The 23713-nt window shown below is 45.9% G+C and overlaps 1 protein-coding gene across 2 annotated transcripts in view; it reads left to right on the top strand.

Moving 5' to 3' along the window:
* The window catches only part of ATRNL1 (attractin like 1), a 638934-nt gene that overhangs the window by 300283 nt on the left and 314938 nt on the right, over positions 1-23713 (top strand). For both annotated transcript variants that reach the window (XM_056531006.1, XM_056531007.1), the window contains exons 20-21: positions 2733-2826; positions 22364-22416. In XM_056531006.1, the coding sequence (XP_056386981.1) occupies positions 2733-2826; positions 22364-22416 (147 nt within the window). The remainder of the gene's footprint in view (positions 1-2732; positions 2827-22363; positions 22417-23713) is intronic.

Genomic DNA, 23713 nt, shown 5'->3' with positions numbered 1-23713 from the left:
TACGTTGTACCGTAGAGATGATAAACTACCTCCCAAAACTTCACAAGGAAACTGAGTATATCCCCTTAGTATATAATATATACCGTATTATACGGAATGAATCGTATCACTGAGTGTTTCCCCATAGTATATACCATATTTTACAAGATATATGGATCACTGAATATATTACTATAGTACAGTCTTTCCCAACCAGTGTGCCTCCAGCTGTTGCAAAACTACAATTCCCAGCATGCTCGGACGGTCGAAGGCTGTCCGAGCATGCTGGGAGTTGTAGTTTTGCAACAGCTGGAGGCACACTGGTTGGGAAAGACTGCTATAGTATATTATACAGGATAAATGGTATCACTGAGTATATCCCTATAGAATATAGTATATTATACATGATATATGGTATCACTAGGGGAGATTTATCAAAACCTGTCCAGAGTTGCTGAGTTGCCCATAGCAACCAATCAGATTGCTTCTTTCACTTTTGCCCATAGCAACCAATCAGATCGTTTCTTTCACTTTTGCCCATAGCAACCAATCAGATTGCTTCTTTCATATTTACCCATAGTAACCAATCAGATCGCTTCTTTCATTTCTGAAAAGGCCTGGGAAAAGTGAAAGAAGCAATCTGATTGGTTGCTATGGGCAAAAGTGAAATAAACAATCTAATTGGTTGCTATGGGCAAAAGTGAAAGAAACGATCTGATTGGCTGCTATGGGCAAAAGTGAAAGAAGTGATCTTATTGGTTGCTATGGGCAACTCAGCAACTTTTTCTCTGGACAAGTTTTGATAAATCTCCCCCATTGAGTGTATCCCTATAGAATATAGTATATTATACAGGATATATGGTATCACTGAGTGTTTCCCTATAGTATATACTATATTATACAAGATATATGTATTAATAAGTATATCCCTATAGTATATTATACAGGATATATGGTATCACTGAGTGTCTCCCTATAGTATATACTATATTATACAAGATATATGTATTAATAAGTATATCCCTATAGTATATTATACAGGATATATGGATCACTGAGTGTTTCCCTATAGTATATACTATATTATACAAGATATATGTATTAATAAGTATATCCCTATAGTATATTATACAGGATATATGGATCACTGAGCTTATCTCCATAGTATAAAATATATACCCTATTATACAGGATATATTGTATCACTCAATATATCCCTATAGTGTATAGTATATTATTTAGAATATATCAAATCACAGAGTATATCCTAATAGTATATACCATATGATATAAGATATATCTTATCAATGAATATATCCCCATAGTATATTATACAGGATATATCATATCACTGAGTATATCCTTATAGTATATAGTTTATACCATGTTAAATAGAATATGATGTATGATAGTATATTCCACTATATATATATATATATATATATATATATATATATATATATATATATGATGTTGACGTGCGCATAAGTAATGATTACGTGAACATAGATATATCAGTAGGAGGGTATATTCAGTGCGTTTATTCTGTATTTATCTTGTGTTTTTGGTGCTTCCCTCCTTTGAACATTTTTCGTCATGTAAACATAACCATATATATATATCTGGAGTTTTGATTGTTCCAACATAGGAAAGAATTCACACGTGAAGGTACATGCCATGCGTTTAATAGTCAAATGGGGAATAGTTTATATCACTCCCTAAACTTCCAGCCAAAAGTATTCTATTTATAAATATAGGCATTAATTAGATGGAGACGTGGAGAAAAACTAGTTTAGAGAAGAACTAAAATCAAAACTAAAACTATCGCAATACATGCGCCCACGTGTGAACTGTCCCCTAGATATAATAGGGATTCCCAGTTCCATGTTTTGTAACTAACTGTTTTAATTAAGACTCGTGGTCATGTGACCAAACTCATGTGTATTTTAACACGTACTTTTGAATGTGTGTCTATCTACGACTAAGCACCTGAGCGTGCGAAACGCGTCAGTTTTTGTCCTGCCTACAGCGTTTGAATAAAGCCATCTACAAGTTTTACCTGCAACTCCCTGAGTGCCGGACGTCTTTTTTTGTGGTTTCTACTGAGCCGGGAGCGGTACCGGTGTCCGTAGCACGAGGACGTGCAGTAGACGTAGGAGTGGTGAGCGGCTCTACCTTGATTATATATATATATATATATATATATATATATATAATACTGTATGTATATATAAATAAACAAAAGGATGACCGCTGCACTCCAGTGTATCAAAAATAAAAAGCTACTTTTATTCCATGAACATGTGTGACATTTCGGTGTTCTCACAACACCATTCTCAAGCCAAATATTAGTGATCACATCAAGATATATATATAGGGTTAAACATATCAAACATAATTGCAAATCATTAAAACAGTGTATACAAATATATAAAGTGCATGTGCCATCAAAGTGCATCGCAAACATATATATATATATATATATATATATATATATATATATATATATATGTATATAAAACATCTAAAATCTCTGGTCCTCTTAGTTTGTTACAATGTATCAGTGCAGGTAAAATCATCATAGAGAACTGACTAGTTTAGATACAAGTATAAGTTGCAGAGTGTCTCATTATACAGTGTTAAAGCCTTGTGATCCTGCTGATATGTCGGGGTCCTCCTATACTGTATGATGGGTTATGTAGTCCACCGTCCTCCGCTATGCGCACTCTCATCCTCTCCTCCTTCTTTTCCAGCCTGTGAATGTAATGGACACGCCAGTATCTGTGAGATGCAGACCGGGAAATGCCACTGTACCACCAAGGGGATCAAAGGAGACCACTGCCAGCTGTGAGTACCCCCATCATTGTGTGTAAGCTGTGAGTACCCCCATCATTGTGTGTAAGAGCTGTGAGTACCCCCATCATTGTGTGTAAGCTGTGAGTACCCCCATCATTGTGTGTAAGAGCTGTGAGTACCCCCATCATTGTGTGTAAGAGCTGTGAGTACCCCCATCATTGTGTGTAAGCTGTGAGTACCCCCATCATTGTGTGTAAGAGCTGTGAGTACCCCCATCATTGTGTGTGAGCTGTGAGTACCCCCATCATTGTGTGTGAGCTGTTAGTACCCCCATCATTGTCTGTGATGTCATTCTTGGGACTACTCCCAACCTTATATGAGGCCCAGGCCTCTCGATCTTCAGCATTGATGATGTAACAGCAGAATAGTGAGTGCAGCTCTAAAGATGATAACCGAATAAGACATGATGTAACAGCAGAATAGTGACAGCAGCTCTAAAGATGATTACCGAATAAGACATGATGTAACAGCAGAATAGTGAGTGCAACTATGGAGTTGACTGGAAGATAAGATATAATGTAATAGCAGAATAGTGAGTGCAGCTCTGAAGAAGACATAAAGTATTGTAAGATAAGTATATGATAAGGAGCTGTTGAAGCAGCAGAGTATCACATATTGTTCAGTGTAGCGTGTGAAGCCTCCTGTTCGCGTCTTGTAATTTTACATGTAAACGCGCACATCTCCCCTCCCGCCTTCGTCGACAGTATTTTCCAATGTCACAGTGATGGACACTTGTGTGAACTATGGGGGGGGGGGTCTCCTCTGACTTTTCCCAGCACAGTTAAAACCATTGCAGCGTGGGGAGAGAGCACTGTCACATACAGCGAGCGGCATTAGCGTTCTCTCCTCCACCGCCGCCCCCTAATCTGTGCCATGTATAAATAATACGACAAAATGACTGTTAATTTAAATCCCCCTTAGCGAGAGTATGTGTCCGAAAATAAAAATCCTAAAAAAAATTGTTTTAACAAAAAAAAAAATCTAAAATGCCAGAATGATTCCAGAAAGGAGCAGAATTCCAACCGTCCGGGAGCGGCGGCGAGGCGCGAGGAGGTAAAATTACAGCAATTAGTGATGCAGCCCCGGAGACCGCCATGAGCCGCCCGAGGTGCTGACTTTCAGAAGGTCAGAATATGCATGAAAACCTAACGAAGAACCCCAGCAAGCGCACACATTACTGCGCCTGAGAGAGCACGACACGGGCAGCGCAACACCCCACACTGCTCACAGCATGTAGATGGCGGTTTTATGGACAGAAAAAAAACAACACAAGAAAAAAATCCACCTCCCACCCCCCTTATCCTCCCAAGATAAAGTTTTGTGTTTTTTTTTTCATGAATAGTGTGTATTACTATAGTTGTTTTTTATTTGGCGCTTTATTTCGTTTTTTTTTTTTCTTTTCCATTAGAAGTCATTTGATTCTTTCCTCGTTTGACATTGTTTCTATTGAAGAATTTGGGGAAACAGCACCAGAAAAATGGCAATATCTATACACACTTGGCATTTTTTCTGGTGTTTATTTCTTTCACCTATAGAAGTATATGGGAGGAAAAAACACCACAATTTCTTAATTGGTAACTCTCATTAAAACAAATTTTTGCTATTGCACTCCTTATGGTACATAAAAAATATTTCTAATATACTTTGGTTAAAAAAAATGAAGTTTTCTATGTTTTATTTGTGCTTAAAAAAGCTCAAGAGCCCATTTCCCCCCATCTTATACACAGACTTAGGCCCGAGTCCAAACACAGGAAGTGCAGAGGGGGTGTGTCCAACCAGCAGCAAATGGCAGTTAAGTGTAAGAGAAGCTATGATTGGATGAGGCTGGACACGCCCCCCTCAGCACTCCAGGCTGCACTTCCTGTGTTTGGACCTCGATCCTAAGTCTGTGTATAAGATGGGGGGAAATGGGCTCTTGAGCTTTTTTAAGCACAAATAAAACATAGAAAACTTCATTTTTTTTTAACCAAAGTATATTAGAAATATTTTTTAGGTACCATAAGGAGCGCAATAGCAAGAATTAGTTTTAATGAGAGCTACCCTTAAAAAAAAAAAAAAAAACATTTTCCATTATGAAAAACTCTGCCACTGAGCCTAAAAAAAACAAAAAAAAAAAAACAAAAACAAGAAATGCAAAACAAAACAAAAAAAAAGCAGAATCCTCTTTTAAGGTGCACATTTTATTTTTGTTGTTTTTTTATTCTTGCAAATGACCGTGTGGCTTCTTTTCTTTTGCTCCCTTAGGCTATGTGGAATTTTTGTGCGCAATTCCGTGGAAGAACTCGCCAGAAATTCCACTGAAATTTACTGCCCATTGATTATAATGGGATTCCGCTGTCCCATTCACACAGCGGAAAAAATCTATTTGATTCGGCAGAAATTTGCCACTTTACGTGGATTTAAAGTCTTTAGATCAGTGTTTCCTGACCAGTGCGCCTCCAGCTATTGCAAAACTACAACTCCCAGCATGCCCGGACAGCCAACGGCTGTCCGGTCGTGCTGGGAGTTGTAGTTTTTCAACAGCTGGAGTCACAGTGGTGGAAAAACACTGATATAGAAATACAGGATGAAATTCTGTCTGCCTGTAGTCAACACTAGGGGGAGCTCTTTGCACACAAATGAATACACCTTCCATTGATATCTCATATACGTCTGTCTTCAGTCATTTCCCGGCATGCTGAGAGTTGTAGTTTTGCAACAGCTGGAGGCACCCGGTTGGGAAACTGTGCTCTATACAATGTATCTCCCCTTCCAGGGGAGTCCGGGAATGCTGAGAGTTGTAGTTTTGCAACAGCTGGAGTCACAGTGGTGGAAAAACACTGATATAGAAATACAGGATGAAATTCTGTCTGCCTGTAGGCAACACTAGGGGGAGCTCTTTGCACACAAATGAATACACCTTCCATTGATCTCTCATAATCGTCTGTCTTCAGTCATTTCCCGGCATGCTGAGAGTTGTAGTTTTGCAACAGCTGGAGGCACCCCGGTTGGGAAACTGTGCTCTATACAATGTATCTCCCCTTCCAGGGGAGTCCGGGCATGCTGGGAGTTGTAGTTTTGCAACAGCTGGAGTCACAGTGGTGGAAAAACACTGATATAGAAATACAGGATGAAATTCTGTCTGCCTGTAGGCAACACTAGGGGGAGCTCTTTGCACACAAATGAATACACCTTCCATTGATCTCTCATATACGTCTGTCTTCAGTCATTTCCCGACATGCTGAGAGTTGTAGTTTTGCAACAGCTGGAGGCACCCCGGTTGGGAAACTGTGCTCTATACAATGTATCTCCCCTTCCAGGGGAGTCCGGGTGTGCTGGGAGTTGTAGTTTTGCAACAGCTGGAGTCACAGTGGTGGAAAAACACTGACATAGAAATACAGGATGAAATTCTGTCTGCCTGTAGGCAACACTAGGGGGAGCTCTTTGCACACAAATGAATACACCTTCCATTGATCTCTCAAATACGTCTGTCTTCAGTCATTTCCCGACATGCTGAGAGTTGTAGTTTTGCAACAGCTGGAGGCACCCCGGTTGGGAAACTGTGCTCTATACAATGTATCTCCCCTTCCAGGGGAGTCCGGGCGTGCTGGGAGTTGTAGTTTTGCAACAGCTGGAGTCACAGTGGTGGAAAAACACTGACATAGAAATACAGGATGAAATTCTGTCTGCCTGTAGGCAACACTAGGGGGAGCTCTTTGCACACAAATGAATACACCTTCCATTGATCTCTCATATACGTCTTTCTTCAGTCATTTCCCGGCATGCTGAGAGTTGTAGTTTTGCAACAGCTGGAGGCACCCCGGTTGGGAAACTGTGCTCTATACAATGTATCTCCCCTTCCAGGCTGAGACAGACACCTGCGCTTTGTGACTTTCGCAGTGATGTTACTACTATTCTACAGAGAATTTGCATCCCGGAAAAACGAAACACAATGAGGAGAGCGAAGCTACTAATGCCCCCCCCCCCCCAGTGCTGACACTCTACAGGACATTCTGCGCTCGCTGCGGTGCTCCCCTTGGGAGGGGTCGGTCTTTGGAACTATTCCAGCGATTTCACTTACTAAACCAAACAACTGAGCAATTACCTGCTAGCACGCGAGCGATCGGCACGATGCATTTATTAGCACATTAATTATAACTAAAGTGACGAAGGTCGCAGCTTTTCTGCCGGGTGTCGTTTAGGCGTCAAATCTGAACACGTTGCTAAATACGGAAATGAGCGTGCGAGAAAAAAAAAAAACAACGTTTCCCAGAGCGATGGGAAGTGATGACTATGAATTCTTGGCCTCTTCCGGTGAGAGGTGAAGATATGTCACATTATATTATTTACTATGTAGCAGCTATGGGGCCCCTGTTAGACCCCAAATTTCCGGGTGGACATTCCGCAGGCGGCGGCACAACAAGCTGGCGCTAGGACCGCTCGGAAATGCTCCATCTTCATAGATGACAATACATTTCCAAACAGATTCTGCAGAAAGAACTGACATGGCAAATTCTTTCTACGGAGGCCAAAATCAAAATATCCACGAAAGATAAGATGTTTCCGCCGCGCAAATTCTGCAGTGTGCAGCAGAATCCCTTCGACGGGGCTCAACGGAACTGCAACAGAATCTCCAAACTTTTTTGCTGGTTTTCCCTCGGAAATTCTGCCATGTAAACATAGTCTTAGGCTTTATTTATTTATAGTTGTAAAGGGGCATTTCGGATTCATACATCTTATCCCCTATCCAAAGCATAGGGGAAAAGATGTATGATCGCAGATGTCCCGCCGCTAAGGATCCCCGCGATCTCGGGGCAGCCCCCGGATTCTGTGCCAGGCGCTGCTTCCGAGACGGGGACATGGCGTCACAGCCACGCCCCCTTGTGACGTCCGTCACGCCCCCTTCCATAGACATGAATGGAGGGAGCATGGCGTGACGTCACAAGGGAGCGTGGCCGTGACGTCACGTCCCCATCTCCGGCCCGGGGGCCATCCTACAACATATTTCAATAGAGAAATTTACGTCTCTGGTACCAATATGTGGGATCTTGGAGGTAACCTCCCTCCCCCCCTCCCCCTTTGAGGTATTTGAAATGCTGCCATTAAAGGGGTTATCCAGAAAAAACTTTTCTTCATATATCAACTGGCTCCAGAAAGTTAAACAGATTTGCAAATCACTTCTATTAAAAAATCTTAATCCTTTCAGTACTTATGAGCTTCTGAAGTTAAGGTTGTTCTTTTCTGTCTAAGTGCTCTCTGATGACACATGTCTCGCGAACCGCCCAGTTTAGAAGAGGTTTGCTATGGGGATTTGATTTTAAACTGGGCGGTTCCCGAGACACGTGTCATCAGAGAGCACTTAGACAGAACAGAACAACCTTAACTTCAGAAGCTCATAAGTACTGAAAGGATTAAGATTTTTTAATAGAAGTAATTTACAAATCTGTTGAGCTTTTTGGAGCCAGTTGATATATAAAAAAAATGTTTTTTCCTGGATAACCCCTTTAAGCTGCTCTTATGTTTGATGCCCAGAATTGCCTAAAAACATACGTAGGAGACATCATGTAAAGGTTGCGGCACTCCGGCGCCGTTATTAACCGCATTCTCAGCCGAGCAAATATTTTTTTTGTTGGCGGTGTCGGGTTTGTTTTAGACGTGGCTGGAGGTAATTAGCGCTCGGCGCGGCTCACACTCCGAAACTCATCAGCATAAAAATGTCAGCGTCTCGCAGGCGTCAGCGATGCGGATATTAACGTTTTTATTTAGAGAGTGTACGGCTGGTGGAGCAGGTGCGCGGTTAATGCTCCCCGCGATAAAAACCTTGTCTTGGAGCCGCAGATTTATTTCATTCACTTCTCCGTTTCTGGGCTTTTAATTACCCAGCGAGACGCCGTCAAGTGCTCTTATACAGGCGCTCCAGCTAAACACCTTCCCGCCCGCCGCCCCTCCCCCTCATGGTTACACCAGTGACTGAGAGCCCCGTAGAGAGCGCCAATCCGCTGTACTAAACGCACTTGACGTACAGGGGCTGACACGGCGCGCTCTGCGCTGGGCTCTGCCGCTCTAACTCTTCTCTATGTTTGTGTTTTTCTTGTAAATGATCGACCGTCTAACCAGCAGATATGACCCTCAAATGGCGCTGATCCGCACCACATGATCCGACTGCTTTACATTACTGTGTATATCACCGCTATTCCGGGAAAACATCTCTTTCAGTAATGTTACTTAGTTACATTTTAATGAAAAGGCAATAAAAACGGTTCAGAAAAGGTTCATACGAAAAAACTGCGACCAAACATGAACCCAGAAACCACAGAGACAATGAGGGTCAATACTCAACTTTACCTGCAAAGAATATTTTATTATCCCCATGTAATGCGAAGTCAGTTTATACAGTGTATTTTACTTTACTTATCCTATACTGATCCTGAGTTATATCCTGTATTATACTCCAGAGCTGTACTTACTATTCTGCTGGTGAGGTCACTGTGTACATACATTACATTACTTATCCTGTACTGATCCTGAGTTATATCCTGTATTATACTCCAGAGCTGTACTCACTATTCTGCTGGTGAGGTCACTGTGTACATACATTACATTACTTATCCTGTACTGATCCTGAGTTATATCCTGTATTATACTCCAGAGCTGTACTCACTATTCTGCTGGTGGAGGTCACTGTGTACATACATTACTTATCCTGTACTGATCCTGAGTTATTTCCTGTATTATGCTCCAGGGCTGTACTCACTATTCTGCTGGTGAGGTCACTGTGTACATACATAACATTACTTATCCTGTACTGATCCTGAGTTATATCCTGTATTATACTCCAGAGCTGTATTCACTATTCTGCTGGTGAGGTCACTGTGTACATACATTACATTACTTATCCTGTACTGATCCTGAGTTATATCCTGTATTATGCTCCAGGGCTGTACTCACTATTCTGCTGGTGGGGGTCACTTTGTACATACATTACATTACTTATCCTGTAATGATCCTGAGTTATATCCTGTATTATACTCCAGAGCTGTACTCACTATTCTGCTGGTGAGGTCACTGTGTACATACATTACATTACTTATCCTGTACTGATCCTGAGTTATATCCTGTATTATACTCCAGAGCTGTACTCACTATTCTGCTGGTGACGTCACTGTGTACATACATTACATTACTTATCCTGTACTGATCCTGAGTTATATCCTGTATTATACTCCAGAGCTGTACTCACTATTCTGCTGGTGAGGTCACTGTGTACATACATTACATTACTTATCCTGTACTGATCCTGAGTTATATCCTGTATTATACCCCAGAGCTGTACTCACTATTCTGCTGGTGAGATCACTGTGTACATACATTACATTACTTATCCTGTACTGATCCTGAGTTATATCCTGTATTATACCCCAGAGCTGTACTCACTATTCTGCTGGTGAGGTCACTGTGTACATACATTACATTACTTATCCTGTACTGATCCTGAGTTATATCCTGTATTATACTCCAGAGCTGTACTCACTATTCTGCTGGTGAGGTCACTGTGTACATACATTACATTACTTATCCTGTACTGATCTTGAGTCATATCCTGTATTATACTCCAGAGCTGTACTCACTATTCTGCTGGTGGGGTCACTGTGTACATACATTACATTACTTATCCTGTACTGATCCTGAGTTATATCCTGTATTATGCTCCAGAGCTGTACTCACTATTCTGCTGGTGGGGTCACTGTGTACATACTGTCGCGATGCCGGCTGGCAGGAGGTGGATCCTCTGTGCCAGAGAGGGATAGGCGTGGACCGTGCTAGTGGACCGGTTCTAAGTCACTACTGGTTTTCACCAGAGCCCGCCGCAAAGCGGGATGGACTTGCTGCGGCGGTAGTGACCAGGTCGTATCCACTAGCAACGGCTCAACCTCTCTGGCTGCTGAAGATAGGCGCGGTACAAGGGAGTAGACAGAAGCAAGGTCGGACGTAGCAGAAGGTCGGGGGCAGGCGGCAAGGTTCGTAGTCAGGGTGGATAGCAGAAGTACTGGTACACAGGCTTTGGACACACAAAACGCTTTCACTGGCACAAGGCAACAAGATCCGGCAAGGGAGTGCATGGGAGGAGGTCAGATAAAGGCAGGGAGCAGATGGAAGCCAATTAAGCTAATTGGGCCAGGCACCAATCATTGGTGCACTGGCCCTTTAAGTCTCAGGGAGCTGGCGCGCGCGCGCCCTAGAGAGCGGAGCCGCGCGCGCCAGCACATGACAGCAGGGGACGGGAACGGGTAAGTGACCTGGGATGCGATTCGCGAGCGGGCGCGTCCCGCTGTGCGAATCGCATCCCCGACGGCCATGACAGTGCAGCGCTCCCGGTCAGCGGGACCGACCGGGGCGCTGCGGAGAGAGAGACGGTCTCGCTCCGGGGAGGAGCGGGGACCCGGAGCGCTAGGCGTAACACATACATTACATTACTTATCCTGTACTGATCCTGAGTTATATCCTGTATTATGCTCCAGAGCTGTACTCACTATTCTGCTGGTGGGGTCACTGTGTACATACATTACATTACTTATCCTGTACTGATCCTGAGTTATATCCTGTATTATGCTCCAGAGCTGTACTCACTATTCTGCTGGTGGGGTCACTGTGTACATACATTACATTACTTATCCTGTACTGATCCTGAGTTATATCCTGTAAATCTTTTATTAGAAAAATATAAATCATAACAAAACATAAACCAGCACAACTTTGCCATAACAAAAAAACAACAACATGAAATAACATAAACCCAAACTTTAAATTTAAATAAAAGAACAAAAATCCTGCCTAACCGGCCAGCCCAGCTTTCCTACTAGAACTAGAAATATTATAACTACTAGAAATATTATAACTAAACCTTTCATAGCCAAACAACACACTCATAAGAAACATAAAAATAGCACTATTTTGCTTTAATTCAAAACACCCAAACTCGGGAAAAATCATACATAGAAAACACAACAAGCACTCACACTGCACACCATGTTTTTTTTTTTTAAATAATAATATTAATAAAATAATAATAACAACACTATACCACACTCACACATGCACACATATATATCCATATATTAACTACATTTAACCAAGAAACCAAAAATAAATAAATAAATTAAATTCAACTCAAAATACCCAAACTCGGGAAAATATCACAGAAAACACAATACACACATGCTTACACACATCTTTACTACATACTACATATATAAACCAAAGAAAATAAATCCACAACAGGATACTAAAGAAACATTACTACAAAAAACAAAACTGGTTCGACTGCCATGTCTATCCCTACTATAAATACTATATACTTAAAAAAAAAAAAAAAAAAAAAAAAATACATTTTACAATAATATAACATACATTATACATACTATATACATAACTACCTATATACACTACTATACACAAACTATATACACCTATAAATAAACAGAAAACACACCTACAAATATAAAAGAACATTCTACACTAAACTGACCCTTCACCCACACCACCCGCCCTCCTGTACATGGGTCAGAGTTTTTTTCCATACAGTTCATAGTCCTCAATGTCCAGTACACAACTGACCCATGTCAGGTCCACCAAAAGAAAAGACCACCACCACCCACAAATATACCCTCCCAACCTAGAACTCCTCCCAACCAACTTAACCATAACCAGCTTTAACATACATAAGCAAACAATACAACCCACTTTAGGCCCAAGTTCGGTGCCTGTAAGCCCTTCATAACCTTAACATCTGAAAACAAAACAAAAAGCTAAGGTGCACATGCATTAGCCCACCACCAGGAAGAAGGATGGCAATCCTGATACATACAAAATGTATATTCTTTCCCTAACTGCACCCTACCTCTCTCCCTACCAATATCCCTAAAGATAAACTGACCCTACTATCACCCTAACCCTGTCCCTGCATCACTGTCCCTAACAAAAACAAGGGTACTCTACCCAAAAGGTCTAGTACCTAGGGCACATCAAAAGAAAACCCTCTCCATAGGAGAGAAGCCCTACTGGTACCAAGACTGCCATACTCCAAAGACCTGATCTTCCCGAGGTCACCGGTGATGTTCCTACAGACCTCCACCTCGGAGAGGACTTTGCGCTGATTAGACACTAAACACCGTGCATTCCACGTGTAGTACCTAACCACTAAGCTGACTAAAAACAAAGTGCCCCGATCTCGGCCACCCAGGTTCCTGAATGCCCCATAAGCCCACTCTGGATAGGTAAGGCCGGCAAGTTGACTCCAGCCGATGGAAGCGCCCACCCGGTTGTAGACCCTTATATTAAAGGGACAATGAAGCAGGAAATGGTCCATGCTTTCCAGCATGTCCCCGCACTCTTCTCGGGGACATCCCCGGTCATCAGATCTCCTACACTTCAAATTGTCCCTCACATATAGCTTCCCCTGAAAGCAGCGCCAGGCCAAGTCCCAAAACTTCTGGGGGATCCTTTTCATATTTAAGAGATACAACCCCACCCTCAGATCCCGACCTGGGCAGTCCCTGAGCGCCAGAGGCTTCTGGAAGTGGGTCAACAGAACCCGTTTGTCAAGGAACTGCCTTGACTGGGTCCTGATCTCCCACACTCCCAGACCCCACCGACGTATCGCCTTCAGAGTCGGGGTAGCGTAAGCCGGAAGATGCCCATGGGGCGTACGGAGGTCCTTCACTTGCCCTCCTGTCTCCCATTCCTGGAAGAAAGGCCGAAACCCTTCCCTGCAGGAGAGTACCCACGGAGGAGCTCTCTCTGACCAGAGGTTTGAGATGTTGGCTTTCAAGAAGGTGTTTGTTAAGAACACCACAGGGTTTACCATAGATAAACCCCCTAGTCTCCTTGTGCGGTACGTAACCTCCCTCTTGACTAGGTTCATCCTGTTCCCCCATAACAGTTGGAAAAACAGGCTGTAGATCCTAGTATAGTAAGCCTCTGGCAAGATACATACACTGCCCAGATAGATAAACAAGGGGAGCAGGTACGATTTGATCAGGTGTACCCTTTCCCTGAGGGTCATAGACCAACCCTTCCACTGATCCACCCTATGAGTGGCATCCTGTAGCTTACCGTCCCAGTTTTTGGTGGGATAATCATCCTGGCCGAATGTGATGCCCAGAATTTTTGCTGAGTCTTGGGGCCCTGGGAGGGTGTCCGGGAGATCAAAAGTGGGATCTCCCCCTCCCAGCCAGAGACTTTCACACTTATCCCGGTTGATCTTAGAACCGGATGCCTCCGAGTAACGTTCCACCTCCGACATCACCACATCGACCTCCTCTCTCGAGGACACGAAAATGGTGACATCATCAGCGTACGCCACCACTCTCTGGGCGACATCCAGCTCCGCCAGACTCATCCCGACTCCCGCCAACGGCCCACAATCTACCCTCCGGACGAAGGGATCAATTGCGAACACGTATAAAAGCGGGCTCAAAGGACAACCCTGACGGACTCCGGATCCCACCTCAAAAGAGCGGCCAAACCACCCGTTCACCAGCGGGAAACTCTCTGCCCCTGCATATAAGGTCTTAAGCCAATTAATAAAAGCACACGGTAAGCCATATCTCAGGAGGACGGACCAGAGGTAGTCATGGTTCACCCGATCAAATGCTTTGGCCTGATCCAGGGACAGCAAGTACCCCTTCCAGAGACCTGCACTACTCTGCTCCACTGCTTCCCGGACACCGAGAACAGCACTTAAGGTGCTTCGGCCTGGAACAGAGCAGTGCTGGGCCCCCGAAAGGAGCCGGGGTGCAAACTCCACCAACCGATTAAACAGTATCTTGGCCAGAAGCTTCCTGTCCGTATTGAGAAGAGCTATGGGCCTCCAATTCTCAATCCGGCTAGGATCTTTACCCTTTGAGAGAAGAATCAGGGCTGACCTCCTCATTGACCTAGGCAGAGTGCCCGAGGAGAGACACTCATTGAATACCACAGTCAAGAGGGGAGCTAAAGACTCCTTAAAGGTCTTGTACCACTCGGATGTTAAGCCATCCGGACCTGGCGACTTCTTGGGGGCGAGCCCCTCGATCGCCAGTCTCACTTCCTCTTCCTTAATTTCTTCTGCCAAAACGCCAAGAGAGGGGTCTACCCCTGGCTCAGGAATGGTTTCAGCCAGGAAAGCCGACATCTTGTCCCGATCTAGATCCTTCCTCCCCAAGAGGTGCAAGTAGAAGGATCTGACGACCTCCAGGATCCCTGATCTGGACCGATTCAGAGATCCCGTACTATCAGTCAGTCCTGAGATGATTTTACTACTCACTGACATCTTGCAGTTTCTGTAAGGGTAGGGCGAGCGGTACTTCCCAAAATCCCTCTCAAAAACCAAAGATGCGTGCCTATCGTACTGACACCTCATCAGCAAGGACTTCACTCTGGAGATATCCTCCCGGCTACCTCCAGTCGAGACGAGAAGCTCGAGTTTCCTCCTCAGACCCTGATACAAGCGATACCTGTTCAGGGACCTGAGGCTCGAGAGCTGGCGAAAGAACCCCGCAACCCGCTTCTTGAATATCTCCCACCACTCTGACTTACTACTACAAAGGTCCAGTAAAGGTACCTGACTCTGAAGAAAATCCTCAAAGGACTGTCTTACCTCCGCTTCCTCCAGGAGGGACGAATTCAGCTTCCAATAACCTTTACCCATCCGGGGGGTCTCTGAAACATTCAAGGAAAACAAAATCATACAGTGATCGGAGAACTCCACCTCAACCACGGACACTGCGGAAGAGACGGCTTCCTCCTTTAAATAAAACCTGTCTATCCTAGACCTGCAGCTACCTCGATGATAGGTGAAACCCGCGTGGCCTGAGGGGCTCCGGATGTGGGCGTCCTCTAGGCGAGCTTCCCTAACTATATTATTGAGAGCTATGCTGTCGTAAGCCAGCGGACCATTGGAACCTCTCCTATCTTGGGACCTTGTGACAGTATTGAAGTCCCCTCCAAAGATCACTTGCCGGCTAGTAAAAAGGAAGGGCTTGATCCTCATAAAGAGATCTTTGCGGCCCCACTTGGTTTGTGGGGCGTAGATGTTAATGAGCCGGAGCTCCTGTCCCTTCATGAGGACATCTAAGATCAGGCACCTCCCCATTTCTAACTCAATAACCCGTCTGCATTCAACCGGAGCGGTAAAAAGGACCGCCACCCCACTATACGGCTCAGCCGCAAGAGACCAGTGGGAGGGCCCGCGCCTCCACTCTCTCCTGGCTTTTACCAGGGAGGCTAGATCTGACAACCTGGTCTCCTGCAGATACAAAATATCGGCTTCAACACGGCCGAGAAAATCAAAGGCTGCGAATCTAGCCGTATCCGACTTTATGCTGGCACAGTTAATAGATGCCAGCGTCAATGGGGTGAGTGCCGCCATCATGGGTGATTGAGTTAGACGGCCCTAACACCCTCATTTCTGCTTTTTCTTCACCCCCTCATCCCCAGATGAGGATGCTTCTTTCCCTTTGGACCTCTTTTTAGACTCTGACTGGTCCATTTTTGAATCCCCATCTCCGCCTGGCTCTGGTTTGGCCCCATCCCCTGAGGAAACAGCCCCATCAGGACAGGGCCCAGTTCCCCCTGGAGGCTCCCCCACTTCAGGCACCCCATCCTCGACCCCCCCCTCCAAGGAGGGGGAGGAGATGGCATTGAGTACAGAGTACCGGTTAGACAGATCAATCAGAGGGGGGGCAGGTAAGCTTCCGCTTGGGACCTGGTCCGTAGCACGGGGACTAGAGGGCTCCGACCTCTTCTTTCTCCCTTTACTGCCCTTCTTTTTTGGCCTCTCTTCACCCTCCTCATCCACACTTTCATAGTGGGAGGAATCGGAAAGATCGGCCTTGCTGCCTTCTTCTCTACAGATTCTCCCCATTTCCTCATCCAGCACATTCTCCCCCAGGGCCTCAGCAGTTTCAGGACTAACCTCTGGAGCAGGGCCAGAAGCTACCCCTGCCACATGGGAACTCTCCAGTTCCCTGCTCCTTCTCCGATTAGCCTTCCGCCTCAGCTTGGCGGGACTTTTCCTCCTCACTGACCCTGTTGCACCTTCACCCGCACTCGTGCCCTCCCCAGCTGAGGCAACATTACTGCTCTCCCCAGCCAAGGTGACCGTCGCACGGGCAAAGGCGCTAGGACAACGGCTGAAAGGGTGTCCTAAGACACCACACAGATGACACCTGATCTGCCTACAGGATGCGGCAAGATGACCTACCCCACCACACAGAGCACAGACCTGCACGGTACAGGCTGCGCTAAAGTGAGTGGGGCTGCCACACCTGTGACAGACCTTGGGCTGCCCCTGGTAGAAAATTTGGATTCTGTCTCTCCCAAGAAAAGCAGCTGATGGGATGTGGGCAACAGTGCTCCCCGAACGCTTCAGTTTGACGGAAAACGTCCAGGCCCCAGACCAGATCCCATGTTCGTCGTAGTTCTTTTTCGGCATGTCCGTCACATCACCATATCTGCTGAGCCAGGTCATGATATCATAGCATGAAAGTGATACGTTACGTGTCAAAACAGTCACTTTCTTGACCAAATTCTGACGGGATATCGCCTTTACGGCAAAATCCCGCCAGCCGGGCTCGCTTTTCACCACCTCATAGTTTGACCAGAAGAGTTCCAAACCCTCTGGCCGAACGAAGCTGATGTCAAACTCGGAAGTACCGTAGGGGTGGATCAGGGCAAAGATGTCACTTGCCCTGAATTCCATCCGGAGGAGGAGCTCAACCACCTTACCCCGAGGCGGACACGCATCTTCGCCCCTCCATACTAAACGGACCACATTCCTACGGCCACTTTCCTGCCCGGATGTCGGAAGGGACCAGACCACCTCCCCGTTTTGTTCTCGGAAGGCGCCTAAGCCGTGTCTTTCTATCCAAAAAGACAGGTCAACCTCACCCCTCCCCTCTACATGAATTGATCTGTCTCCCCTACGTAGAGCCTCCAGGAGGCGCTGTTGCAAGTGACCCCCAGAGCCAGATGGAGATGGGGATCCCCCTGATCCCCCGGCAGTGACGCTGGCATAGCTTCTGGGAGAAGCAGCCACTACCGGGGGGGCAGTCGAACCAGAAACCAAACCAGGACCCTTATTCTTAACAGAGGTGTCAGCCACCAAACCTCTCTCTGCCATTCCACTACCACTCCTCACCTGAATTTCGCTAGCACCCCTCTCTTGTACCCCATTTGCACTCCTCTCTTGCACTCCACTTGCACCCCTCTCTTGCATTCCACTTGCACCTCTCTCTTGCACTCCACTTGCACCCCTCTCTTGCACTCCACTTGCACCCCTCTCTTGCACACCACTTGCACCCCTCTCTTGCACACCACTTGCACCCCTCCCTTGCACACCACTTGCACCCCTCTCTTGTACACCACTTGCACCCCTCTCTTGCACACCACTTGCACCCCTCCCTTGCACACCACTTGCACCCCTCTCTTGTACACCACTTGCACCCCCCTCATCCACACTGCTACCACAACTCCTCCCATGCACACTACCATAACTCACATTCTGCACATTACCATTTTTGCTTTCACTTTCACTCTTGCCTACACTCTCCATTGTATTACAGGCTGGGCTGGCTGGGTCTTTTGTTTCATGAACAAGGGTTGCCGGTTTTAGGATTGGCGCTGTAGAGTTCTTCCTTCCACTCTCCTGGGACGCAGAGACAGGCTCCGCCTCTGACATGGGTGGCCACGCCCCCCCACAAAATGCTGTACATCTTGGCGGGAGCTGTCCCTCCAGACGCACTCCCGCCCCGTCAACGTCACCTAGGGGACCGCCCCCTGAACCAACAAGGTCCGGCGCCCGGACACTCCCCCCCCTCACAGGGGAGTGCCCTGCAGCGCCAGGACCTGTACCGCCCACTTCAACCGAGGGACCGCCCCCCGGACGGGTGAATCTGCCGCTATTTTCTGGCGCCTGGACACCCTCCCCCCTCACAGGAGGGTGCCCTTTTTTTTCTATAGCACCCGCGGCCATTTTGGGTGCACTACTGTATCCCCCATGCTGGCCCCGCTCCACTACAGAAACGGGGTCTGGCAGATTGGGGGACCCAGCACCCTGAGCTGACTTCTCAGCCGACCCAGGTTGCTGGAAAGAAGAAAATACAAATTTCACTCCTTGTGCCTTCTTCCTCTTCTTGCCCTTCACTTTCTTCCTCTTCCCCTTCTCTTCTGGGCCCAAATCATCACCAAAAGTGAAGTTCTCCAGACGGGTGGGGGACTCCTGCATAACAATCGCACGCAGGAGACCCCCATCTGCCGAGCTGCTGCCATCACTGCAGTCACTGCCATCCTCATCATCCTCACTGGAGGGAGGTAAGGCCACCTGAGCCGGGTTTATGTAGTCCGCACTGATGGTAAGTGGGGGGTCTGGGGTAACAGTGGTGGTACAAACAGAACCCGTGTCCATATCCCCCCCACTCACATCCCCCTCCTCACCTCCCTCCATCTCCTCCTCCTCGCTCTGGCAGTCATCTTGGTGACAATCTTTTTCTGAACCTCTGGAGACCCCCTTTTTGGGGAACCTCTCCTCATTAAGTATCTTCTCACTGAAGAAGCCGGCTCCAGCCACAATGTCCGCTCTCAGCTGAACAATCTCCTCCACCTCTTTCTTTAGTGCTCTCACCTTTGCAGTGAACGCTGCTCTCTTGCCCTTGGCTGCTGTATCCGCCTGGTAAGTTGTAAACTTTATGTCTTCTCTAAGACCTCGCAGCTGTTTCCCAAGCTGCTCATATTGGGCCATCTTTGCCTGGATTCTAGATCCGAAAGTCTCCAGGGATTCCCTTGGCTCCTTTACCCCCCATTGCTGGGGTTCTGAGGAGCCTGAGGTAGAAGCCTTCACTCCACTCCTCTGCCTGGATGAGCTTCTTTTCCCAGAGGAACTTTTGCTGGAAGCCTTGCAGCTCCCAGCTGGGGATGGGGGAGGGGGCCCCACATGGCGATGGGCCCTGGTGGATCGTCTCACCCCATCCTGGCTGCTGGCCGTCGCATTTTCCTTTGCACCCCCCGCCGGCCGGGTACGGGGAGTGCAAGATGAAGCCTCCTGGGGCTCCATAGCAGGAAAACCCTCCACCCAGGTATCTGCCACACACCTGGGGAGGGGCGGATGGAAATCACTGCTTCACTGGAAGACTCAGGAGCTCAGCAGAACACAACCTCTCTCCAGAGCTGTACTCACTATTCTGCTGGTGAGATCACTGTGTACATACATTACATTACTTATCCTGTACTGATCCTGAGTTATATCCTGTATTATACTCCAGAGCTGCACTCACTATTCTGCTGGTGAGATCACTGTGTACATACATTACTTATCCTGTACTGATCCTGAGTTATATCCTGTATTATGCTCCAGAGCTGTACTCACTATTCTGCTGGTGAGATTACTGTGTACATACATTACATTACTTATCCTGTACTGATCCTGAGTTATATCCTGTATTATACTGCAGAGCTGCACTCACTATTCTGCTGGTGAGATCACTGTGTACATACATTACTTATCCTGTACTGATCCTGAGTTATATCCTGTATTATACTGCAGAGCTGTACTCACTATTCTGCTGGTGAGGTCACTGTGTACATACATTACTTATCCTGTACTGATCCTGAGTTATATCCTGTATTATGCTCCAGGGCTGTACTCACTATTCTGCTGGTGAGGTCACTGTGTACATACATTACTTATCCTGTACTGATCCTGAGTTATATCCTGTATTATACCCCAGAGCTGTACTCACTATTCTGCTGGTGAAGTCACTGTGTACATACATTACATTACTTATCCTGTACTGACCCTGAGTTATATCCTGTATTATGCTCCAGGGCTGTACTCACTATTCTGCTGGTGAGGTCACTGTGTACATACATTACATTACTTATCCTGTACTGATCCTGAGTTATATCCTGTATTATGCTCCAGGGCTGTACAAAGTATTTTCTGGTCCAGCCCCATTCTCTATAAATACACCTCTATAATAATCCCTACACGTGTAAAGTAAACTTGCTCATTGTTTTGCTGGTGGGGTCTCTGTGAAAAATGAAACAGCAGAATAGTGAGTGCAGCTCTGGAGGTGACCATTCTCTTACAGCTGTATCATGTGATCAGGCAGTGTTCTATATATTCTCATTGTGGACAGTAATGGCGGCTCCTGTATCTAATCTCCCAGCGAGCAGCTGTCCACCCCGCGTAATTCTTACCTTCCCGTTACTGATCCTCTCCGGCGCTGTGCCGCCATATTTCTCGCAGTAAGAGCCGGGCGGTGTATTGGGCAGATTGATACAGTGTCATATTTATGAGGATTCTTTTATCTGGGAGTTGCAGGAATTGTGCGCGGTGTCTTTTCCCGAGCCGCCCTCCTGACCGCGCTGATGTTCTGTCGTCTTCAGCCGCGATTGTGAAAAGTCAATTATAAAGACCCTAAATTATCAAAACTTCACTGCGGAAACATCGCAACGTCGTATCATAACCATAGATGTAAGAGACGCACCGCACATCCTATAGCACAATATTGTATATCCAGAGATAATACCTGCAGTCCTATGTAACAGCTCAGAAAACACAGTGATAACTCTCTGAGTACAGATAATGTATAGATGTGACCTGCAGTCCTATGTAACACCACAGATAACACAGTGATAACTCTCTGAGTACAGATAATGTATAGATGTGACCTGCAGTCCTATGTAACACCACAGATAACACAGTGATAACTCTCTGAGTACAGATAATGTATAGATGTGACCTGCAGTCCTATGTAACACCACAGATAACACAGTGATAACTCTCTGAGTACAGATAATGTAGTAGATGTGACCTGCAGTCCTATGTAACACCACAGATAACACAGTGATAACTCTCTGAGTACAGATAATGTAGTAGATGTGACCTGCAGTCCTATGTAACACCACAGATAACAGTGATAACTCTCTGAGTACAGATAATGTAGTAGATGTGACCTGCAGTCCTATGTAACACCACAGATAACACAGTGATAACTCTCTGAGTACAGATAATGTAGTAGATGTTCCCTGCAGTCCTATGTAGCACCACAGATAACACAGTGATAACTCTCTGAGTACAGATAATGTATAGATGTGACCTGCAGTCCTATGTAACACCACAGATAACAGTGATAACTCTGAGTACAGATAATGTATAGATGTGACCTGCAGTCCTATGTAACACCACAGATAACACAGTGATAACTCTCTGAGTACAGATAATGTAGTAGATGTGACCTGCAGTCCTATGTAACACCACAGATAACACAGCGATAACTCTCTGAGTACAGATAATGTAGTAGATGTGACCTGCAGTCCTATGTAACACCACAGATAACACAGTGATAACTCTCTGAGTACAGATAATGTAGATGTTACCTGCAGTCCCAAGTAAGAAATCTCCTGTAATCTATATAAAATGTAAATAAGTAATTTTCATTCCTGAAGGTGATTTCTGAGATGTTCTGCGTCCTGCGATCTTCTGATTTCCTTGTTTCGTTTTGTCTTACAGATGCGATTCTGAGAACCGCTACTTGGGGAATCCGCTGCGAGGAACCTGCTATTGTAAGTATGAGTGTACGGCGGTCTATATAGGGGGCGCTATCTTTATCCGGACTGTATCTACCATTGACTCTATAGCGTTTCCCAACCAGGGTGCCTCCAGCTGTTGTAAAACTACATCTTCCAGCATGTCCACATGTCCAGGCATGATGGGAGTTGTAGTTTTGCAACAACTGGAGGCACCCTGGTTGGGGAACACTGTCCTATAGTGAGGTCTGCTATTTGGGAGCCTGTAGTGCGCTCGTGCTCGTGCCTGTAGTGCGCTCATGCTCTTGTGACTCTTCGTAGATGTGACAGATCATGTGACCTGTGTGGTTAGCGGTAGTTATGCATTGAGATGGTGATAGTAATATTGTAGTCCTACTTTTGTCCTAGAGGCAGGAGATATCCCACCAATGGGATCATTGTATCACATCACTGATAGTTCTTGGATTGTGGCGTTTAAAGGTACAGAAGCTTTGTTAAGCCTATTACATCAACTAATGAGTACACATCTCCAGTTTGTATATGCAGCTCCTGTGCAGCACCATGTAAGTGAAAATAGGCCTATGTGGTCATACAGTTACAGCTGAACAGTCCTCTCTATTTCCTCCCTGCACTCATCTCTATGAACATAGAGAGAACTGTCTGGTCATACAGATACAGCTGCACAGTCCCCTCTATCTCCTCCCTGCACTCATTTCTATGATCATAGAGAGAACTGTGTGGTCATACAGTTACAGCTGCACAGTCCTCTCTATCCCCTCCCTGCACTCATCTCTGTGATCATAGAGAGAACTGTGTGGTCATACAGTTACAGCTGTACAGTCCTCTCTATCCCCTCCCTGCACTCACCTCTATGATCATAGAGAGAACTGTGTGGTCATACATTTACAGCTGCACAGTCCTCTCTATCCCCTCCCTGCACTCACCTCTATGATCATAGAGAGAACCGTGTGTTCATACATTTACAGCTGCACAGTCCTCTCTATCCCCTCCCTGCACTGATCTGTATAATTATAGAGAGAACGGTGTGGTCAAACATAGTTACAGCTGCACAGTCATCTCTATCTCCTCCCTGTACTCATCTCTATGATCATAGAGAGAACTGTGTGGTCATACAGTTACAGCTGCACAGTCCCCTCTAGCTCCTCCCTGTACTCATCTCTATCATAGCGATTTGTGGGGCCATACAGTTACAGCTGCACAGTCCTCTCTGTCCCCTCTCTGCACTCATCTATATGATCGTAGAGAGAACTGTGTGGTCATGCAGTTACAGCTGCACAGTCCTCTCTATCCCCTCCCTGTACTCATCTCTATG

Source organism: Hyla sarda, chromosome 7 (genome assembly GCF_029499605.1).
Source record: "Hyla sarda isolate aHylSar1 chromosome 7, aHylSar1.hap1, whole genome shotgun sequence".
NCBI lineage: Eukaryota > Metazoa > Chordata > Amphibia > Anura > Hylidae > Hyla > Hyla sarda.
Note: the sequence above shows the minus strand (reverse complement) of the source record. Positions and strands in the feature narration are given on the sequence as shown.